At 37.8% G+C, this 8,882-nt stretch overlaps 1 protein-coding gene across 1 annotated transcript; it reads left to right on the top strand.

Annotated features, from left to right (window-relative positions):
- The first annotated feature begins 1,457 nt into the window (after positions 1 to 1,457).
- LOC143998002 (serine/threonine-protein kinase SBK1-like) lies at positions 1,458 to 5,193 on the top strand. Its single transcript, XM_077493799.1, has 3 exons — positions 1,458 to 1,620; positions 3,873 to 4,075; positions 4,414 to 5,193. Exons 1-3 carry the CDS (start codon positions 1,458 to 1,460, stop codon positions 5,191 to 5,193), a joined length of 1,146 nt encoding a protein of 381 aa, XP_077349925.1.
- The last annotated feature ends 3,689 nt before the right edge of the window (positions 5,194 to 8,882 follow it).

The following is an 8,882-nucleotide window of genomic DNA, read 5'->3' as shown; positions in this document are numbered from 1 at the left end:
TAGAATATTATGTAGGACTTCTCCCAGTCTATTGTCTTTTATTTAGAATATTATGTAGGACTTCTCCCAGTCTATTGCCTTTTATTTAGAATATTATTCAGGACTTCTCCCAGTCTATTGTCTTTTTTTTAGAATATTATGTGGACTTCTCCCAGTCTATTGTCTTTTATTTAGAATATTATGTGGGACTTCTCCCAGTCTATTGTCTTTTATTTAGAAGTCCTACATAATATTCTAAATAAAAGACAATAGACTGGGAGAAGTCATACGTAATATTTGAAACACAAGACAATAGACTGGGAGAAGTCCTACGTAATATTCAAAAAATACAAGACAATAGACTGGGAGAAGTCCTACGTAATATTCGAAATACAAGACAATAGACTGGGAGAAGTCCTACGTAATATTCGAAATACAAGACAATAGACTGGGAGAAGTCCTACGTAATATTCGAAATACAAGACAATAGACTGGGAGAAGTCCTACGTAATATTCGAAATACAAGACAATAGACTGGGAGAAGTCCTACGTAATATTCGAAATACAAGACAATAAACTGGGAGAAGTCCTACGTAATATTCGAAATACAAGACAATAGACTGGGAGAAGTCCTACGTAATATTCGAAATACAAGACAATAGACTGGGAGAAGTCCTACGTAATATTCGAAATACAAGACAATAAACTGGGAGAAGTCCTACGTAATATTCGAAATACAAGACAATAGACTGGGAGAAGTCCTACGTAATATTCGAAATACAAGACAATAGACTGGGAGAAGTCCTACGTAATATTCAAAATACAAGACAATAGACTGGGAGAAGTCCTACATAATATTCTCCCAGTCTAATGTCTTTTATTTAGAATATTATGTAGGACTTTTCCCAGTTTATTGTCTTGTATTTCGAATATTACTTATATTATTGTCTTTTATTTAGAAGTCCTACATAATATTCTAAATAAAAGACAATAGACTGGGAGAAGTCCTACAGATGGAATATGGGTAGGAGACAAAGTCACTCACACTCCTGGTGCATGGTGAGATGGGCTATGGTTTGAAGATGTGTGTTCTATGATGATGGTGGCTGGGGTGAATATGTATCGTTCCCAATGGATATTGGATTGTGTGTGTGTGTGTATGTGTATATATATATATATATATATATATATATATATATATATATATATATATGTATATATATATATATATATATATATATATATATAATATTATCCAATCCACAGAGGACTAGTTTAATTTGATCAGGTTAATGAGGGCTACCCACAAAGTCATGTAAATAATGATGTGATGGTGTGTTCAGTATTTAATATGTATAGATATATAACTGCAAGTAACAATTTTACAATTTGATACATTTCTTTAAAAAGAAACTAAAGAATTGTTTTTTTTCTGCTTCTTACTCTAACAAGTTTTATTTTTTGCTCTCCAGAGCACTATGGCCTCCATTGACCATGATGTAGAGGGTCTTCTGGATAGACTGGTCTCCTTCTCCTCACATAGTCTACATCAAATCGACTTAGAGGAGTACTTTTTCATTGTTAAAGAGCTTGGAAAAGGTGGTTATGGAAAAGTAATCTTGGCAAAGGACAGGAAAACAGGTGAGTGAATTCATCGAACTACAATTAATGAGCCGAACAGCACTGGGTTAGGTTAGGCGTGGGTTCGTCAAACTTCAAAGAAGTTCAGATGCCGACTGACAGATTTGTCTCCTCCTATTTATTTCCATGTAGTTCAAATCGAAAATGCCCATTTTGCGGGCTAATGAGAAAGGGGGTGTTGATTATAACAAGATGGGTGAGCACTGCTCCGGATAACATACAGTAGTATATCAATGGCATTTTTTGTAAAGAATTAAATGCATTAGTAAAAAATTTTATGTTAGTTGACTGGCTCTTGGGAGAGGTATCACAGATGTCAAAATGCCTTGATGGGTACAAATCTGTCCGGAGGAATGGGCATTCCTAGATAGGCTGTATTTGCCTGCAGACCACCCTAGGTTATGACCACATGTGATGCTGAGCCTTCATTATTAACCGCTTGCTGACCAGCCGCCGTAATTTTTTCTGCGGCAGATCGGCACGACCCTGCGAACCGTTGTAGCTATATGTCAGCTCGTGGGATCGGGATAGCAGGCGCGCACACACGCCCCCTGCACTGCGGGGGGTGCCAATGCTCGTGGCCCACGGTCACTATGACCGCTGGCCACGAGTGATCGTGGGAACGATAGGCAGAACATGGAAGTGTGTTAACCCCTTCCCTGTCAGTGACATTTACACAGTAATCAGGGCATTTTTATAGCACTGATCGCTGTATAAATGCCAGTGGTCCCAAAAATGTGTCCGTTGTGTCCGCCATAATGTTGCAGATATTTACTAGTAAAAAAATTAATAATAAAAATTCCATAAAAGGATCCCTTATTTTGTAGACGCTATAACTTTGGCGCAAACCAATTAATATACGCTTATTGTGATTTATGTTTTGGGCCAATATGTATTAATGTGCAGAATAATACATATTGGCCTAAACTGAGGTAGAATTTTTTTTTTTGGGATTCTTCATTATACACTTATTGCCATTTTTTTACCAAAAATATGTAGAAGAATATGTATCAGCCTAAACTGGGGAAAAAATAAAAAAAATGTTTTAGATATTTTTGGGGGATATTTATTATAGCAAAAAGTAAAAAAATATTGCTTTTTTTTCAAAATTGTCGCTATATCTTTTTGTTTATAGCGCAAAAAATAGAAACTGCAGATGCGATCAAATACCACCAAAAGAAAGCTCTATTTGTGGGAAAAAAAGGACATCAATTTTGTTTGGGTGCAGTGTGGCACGACCGCGCAATTGTCAGTTAAAGCGATGCAGTGCCGAATCGCAAAAAAATGGCCTGGTCATTCAGCAGCCAAACCAGGGCTAAAGTGGTTAAAGAATAGAAATCCAATAAGTGAAAGAATCTGGCCAGGAACAATCACGGAGGAAGTTATTATTTTTTATTTATTTTTTTAGCTACACTGTGCACTGCGTATATTCAACACCAAGTGCAATAAAAATGAAGGACACAAAAAAAGTGTACACACAGTCCTCCAAAGAGAAAGAACCATGGCCTTGATCCCCCGGGGTGCAAGACTCCTGACGTGTACTGAGTTCATGCACCAAAATCAGACAGACCCTATTCTTCATGGGACCTGCAGAAGCCAAATCATCCAAGTACTAGGTGAGGGTCCCTGAAGAGAGACCCCCTGGGAGGGGGAGAACCCTAACCATAAGGCCATATGCACTCCCCCGAGACTCCAGGGTAAGTCCGAGGGCCTACAACCCTATTAATCAGAACTGAGTATAATTCATATGTGCTGCTTAAAAAAAGTGCAAAATGACTAAGTGCTTTGTGGGTGTCAAAGTGGAAGTCAATGGTTATCCTTCTGGCCAGTATGAAAAATGTCTCTGGTCACAGCCAAAAGGCACTGCCTACGAAGCAGGTTTGAAAAAAAAAAAAAATGTTCAAGGATACGAAGACCAAGATGTCATACTTAGAAAAACTCACTGTGGGGTAACTTACCGGCACTTGCACTGCCTATGATGAAGGTTTGAACAAAAATGTTCAAGGATACTGAGACCAAGGTGCCATACAAAGAAAAACCCACTGTGGGGTAACTTACTGTGTTTTGACACCCTTGGACTGCCAATCCAGGGGCACAAGCACCAGGGGCTTTTCTCAGGCTTGTGAGAAGTGTGCAGTGAAATAGTAAGAAAGAGTAAGAAATTTTACTACAGGAGAGGATTTTGTGCTGATTTAAATTTAAAAAACTTCCAGTTCTTGATCTAAGGTAAATTTATTTTTTTCTTTTCAAAGACCACAGAATGGCGTTGAAGGTCGTGGATAAAAACAGAACCAGTCAGCAGTCTTTTCTCCGGGAGTTCAGTATTTCATTCTTACTTTCATCTCATCCCAACATCATCGGATGTTATGGCACCGCCTTCACCACCACCGACTACTTTGTGTTCGCCCAAGAACTGGCCCCCGTTGGGGACCTGTTCTCCCTGATTATACCAAATGTAAGTACATTAAGATACAAGTATTGCAAAGGTTGTTGTTCTTAGTTTTGGATATCGTAGAGTGGAGATGAAACTCTGTTATCAGTTTTTTTTTTTTTTGCGGGGAGGTTTACATTCACTTCCTGTGATCCCTAGTTTAAGAACCTAGCCATAAAAATAAAATTTTATATATATATATATAGATATATATAGATATATATAGATATATATATATATTGTATATTATAACCTATACATTACATACGGTATACTTTAACTGTTTCTGGATAAGTATTCTGCATTTTTTTCTTATAGTCTACTCTACATCTATTGTATTTTGATTTTTTTTTTTTTTTTAGGTGGGAATTCCAGAAGACTCAGTAAAGAGATGTGCTGTCCAGATCTCCAGTGCTCTCGAATTCATAGCAGAGAAAAGACTGGTACATATGGATATGAAGCCAGAAAATATTTTAGTGTTTGACCGGGAGTGCCACTGCATCAAGCTCACAGACTTTGGCTTTGCTGGGGTCAAAGGGACGGTGATCAGAACTAAAGTTGGCAGCATTCCCTTCATGGCCCCTGAAATGTGTGCAATGACCATGTCCGATGGGTTAGCTATAGATGGAAGCCTTGATGTGTGGGCGTTTGGAGTACTCATCTACTGCCTACTTACAGGAGAGTCTCCGTGGCAGGTGGCCATGACTGACGATGAAGAATATAAAAGTTTTGTGGACTGGCAAAACAATTTCCAGATGGATAGTCTTTCTGAAGCGTGGAGAAAGGTTCCCTCTGGGATACGAAGGATGTTCATTGATTTGTTGGCCATTGACTCTACTAAAAGAAGTCAAAGTATGGAAGTCCTAAAATACACAAGTGAACGCTGGAAAGAAGAGACCCCAGATTCAGCCACACTCAATGAAGATGAGAATTCCATAGAAAGCAGTTTATCTGTACATCCTGATGAACCCTTGTGTGAGGCTTCCAACCTCAACACCTCAAACAGTAGCGTTTCCATCACATTAACTCTCAGCAACATGTCTTGCCACTTGTCCACAGAGACTTCTGGATCTCAGACTATGATGACTCCAGAACCACAGAAGGACAACATGGCAGAGACACCAATGTTTGATGATAAATAAGAATGAGCTCAGTGTTCGGTCCGAAGTTCAGACCGAGCATTGGCTGTTTAGATGTTTGAACACTGAATGCTTAGGGCCTTTGGCGTGGGAAAATGTGACAACTTTTCAATGTCAATGGTTACTAAGGAAGTAGCGGGTGCTTGCACCAGTTTATTTCCTTACCAACTACCGACATCACTTGGCTTATTCACTTACATGGCCAGGAAGTAAGCCATGAAGTGTTACATCACTTTCTAATTAATACTATGGTCATATTTGGGCAATGATGTCACCTGCTTCATCATTGACAATGTATTTAAAATGAGGGACATTTTTGGTGATTTTTTTTATGTTTTAATAAAGAATTTATCAAATGTTTGAATGTCTTTATTTCTATGTGACTTTTTTTGGGGAATGAGCAGGGTACTATGTACTGCATATTAATGCATGTGGGGGGTTGGTATCTATTAGACATGTGCAATTTGTTTAGTTCCAAATTAGTTTTTTAACAAATTTTGACAAATATGTTAATTCTGAAATTTCCGAATTTTTCAATTTCTGAAATTACGAATTTCCAAAATTACGAATTTCTGAAATTAAGAATTTTCACATTTTCAAATTTCCGAATTTTTCAAATTTCAGAATTTTCAAATTTCAGAATTTTCAAATTTCAGAATTTTCAAATTTCAGAATTTTTAAATTTCAGAAATTCCAAAAATTGGACAATTTCATAAATTTAAAAATTCAAAAATTTGGAAATTTGAAAATCCAAGAGTAAGAATGAAACTCTGAAAATTCAAAACAATGAAAATCCGAAAATTTGAAAACCAGAAAATCTGAAATAATAGCTAATAATAAATATAAAATTATAGGTATTGGAATTTCTTTTCAAATTTGAACGTCACGAGTATGAATTTATCCGAAGTCACAAATTATCTGAAATAAGGAATGCTGCATCTAAACAAATGGAATGTAACGATCTAATAATAATAAATAACAATAATAATAATAAAACCTTTTTTATTATTATTTATGATTAATTTGTTCTGTTCCATTTGTTTAGATGTGGCATTCATTATTTCAGATAATTTGTAACTTCGGATAAATTTGTACTCGTTACATTCAGCCAAATTTGAAAGGAAATTTCAATACCTATAATTTAATAGTTATTATTTCAAATTTTACTGATTTTCTTTCCTTTTTTCAGATTTTCGGATTCCGAAAATCCGGAAATTCGGAATTCGAAAATTCAGAAATTTGGAAATCTGAAAATGCGGAAATCCGACAATTTGAAATTCGGAAATTCACAAAATTTAAGCATTTCCGAAAAAAAAAATGAATGAAACACATTTTTTGTCAGTGCACATGTCTAGTATCTATGGTCCCTTTTTATTATGAAAGGGGCTTTCAGATTCTGATAAGCCCCATGCCCCCAGTTCCTCACAACCACCGGCCAGGGTTGTATGGATAAGGCCCTTGATCTCATCAACATGGAGGCCTTCTTTCTCTTATAAGGACCAGACACTCATGGCTTCCCAATAAAATATTGAACTATTTACTTTTTCAAGCTATAATTGTCTTGCTGAAGCAGAGGGAAGAGATAACATCTGCCTTTCTTCCTGTTACCCTATACCCCTTCTATACCCTCCCCCATTTTTTGTTTTGTTTTGTTTTTTATCTCAAAGCATTACCCAAGAAGTGGTGGGTTCAGCTCTCAACGGTTGAAGTTACCATGAGGTTACCACTAATGAGTAAGGGGGTACACACTTCAGACACTCATACATTAAGCATTGCAAGCCCTAGAGGATGATTCTGTTTGGAGACTACAATACTGAATGTTTGTCAAAATAATTGGTACTTCATTATATTATGTATGTTTCTCATTCTGTTGCTTTTCATATTAAAGAGTTTTTTTAAAAAAACATGGAGGGCGACGGGCACCTTGCCAAAGGGGACGTCTCTGGCAAAGTACCTTGCCCCTTATATTGATGAAGAAAAAAAAGCCTCTTCCCCACAAACCTGGCACAATGGTTGGGGGGGTCTATGGGAGGGGGGCTTATCGGAATCTGGAAGCTCTTTAAACAATAAGGGGATTCCCAGATTTACAAATAAAAAAATTGTAAATGATAGATACAAGGAAGATTCCTGTTTTTGTTTATTATTGTCCCATAATGTATATTCATTCATCCATCAATCACATCATCCAGTGATGTAAATCCACATTACTCTTGATGCCCGCTGACCTACCAAAAGAAAAAAAAAAGCCACCCGCCAAGACACATTTAGCCTTTTGCTTGCCTTCCACCAAATGACAGGGAAAATTGATGACAGCTGTCATATGTAGGGGGGCTCTAGAGTAATGTTATTGATAATATATGGCCAATGACCTATTGAGATCATATTATGTCATTTAACAAATAAGGGCCGGCAAGTGGAATTGTGATTTGGCTCTACAGTGTGAAAACTTTTCTTTTATGAAGCCTAGGTTCTAAGTTCGCATTGATGCCATCTGACATGACAAATTGCATGCCAAATCGATGACTTTTGCCGGCAGTGGCACCGTCCGAACCGGTGTGACGCCGGATTTGCTGCGCGGCACTCATTTCCAAAAGTATTTACTGTACTACTTTTGGCGACTTCGGGTGCGATTTCAATAGACATCTGTGCAGAAACCCACAAAGATGTCGCTCAGATCACCCCCCACAGAAGTCGGACTGAGAGGCGGGTATGAAATCGTGCGCGTTCAGCTGGACTTGTTTGATTTCAATCCCACAGAAATCGGATAAAAGGTCATCAAAATGTGAAAGAGTTTTTTTTTGTTTTTTTTTCAGCTGGCAAAATTGACCCTGTACTCATTCATATGGGAGGGGGTGGTATCTGGGTGCCCATTACTTTTAAAAGGGACTTCCAGATTTGGGTAAGCGCCAGCCTGCAGAGTTCAGCAAACACCAGGACAGGGACACCACGAAGAGGCCCTTGTCATCAACATGGGGGGGGGCTAAGTGCTTTGCCAAGGGGGTCACCCTGGCAAGCTAACCCCCCCATATGTTGAGGGCATGTGGCCTGGTAAGGGTAAAGAAGGGGGGCAGCACATGGTCACCCCCCCCTTTTCTGGCAAGCAAGGTAGCACCTACCAGAGTCTGGTATGGATTTTCTCTTAAAACCTTTACCAGATTAAAACTTTCAGATATGCATTTTGAGGGGACTCTGATTTTCTTTTCTGTAGGATATGCTAAAGAAAAAGAGACAGTTACAAATAAAATGATAAAGATTAAATTGCCAGCAAATGAGGTTTCATTGATGGGTTTTTTTTTCTTTCAAAGAAAAAAAATTGCACACATATATATTTAAATGTCCCCTAAAGAACCTTGTAGACCCTTAAGGGTGTCTTGAGGGGACATGTATGTTGGAGAACCTCTGGAGTTTTTTTTTCTTTTCTGAAGCCAGGAGGGAAATGTCTGCAATTTAAAACACTTCTTTCATTTGTAAACATCCGTGTTTTACACGACTCGCAGCCAAATACATAAAAAAATAAAAAAAGTTTATTAGCACTGTACCTATTGCCCAGGGCAGTGCCCACCCCACATGATGACACTGACAGAACAACTTTCAGCTCTCACACTTATGAATGACAATTGAGCGGTCATTCTACACTGTACCCAAATGACATTTTTTTATAATTTTCTTCCCACAAATAGAGCTTCCGTTTG

Source organism: Lithobates pipiens, unplaced genomic scaffold (genome assembly GCF_037356315.1).
Source record: "Lithobates pipiens isolate NorthernLeopardFrog02 unplaced genomic scaffold, aLitPip1_a1.2 Scaffold_19, whole genome shotgun sequence".
Classification (NCBI taxonomy): domain Eukaryota; kingdom Metazoa; phylum Chordata; class Amphibia; order Anura; family Ranidae; genus Lithobates; species Lithobates pipiens.
This window is presented reverse-complemented; position numbering and strand designations above follow the sequence as displayed.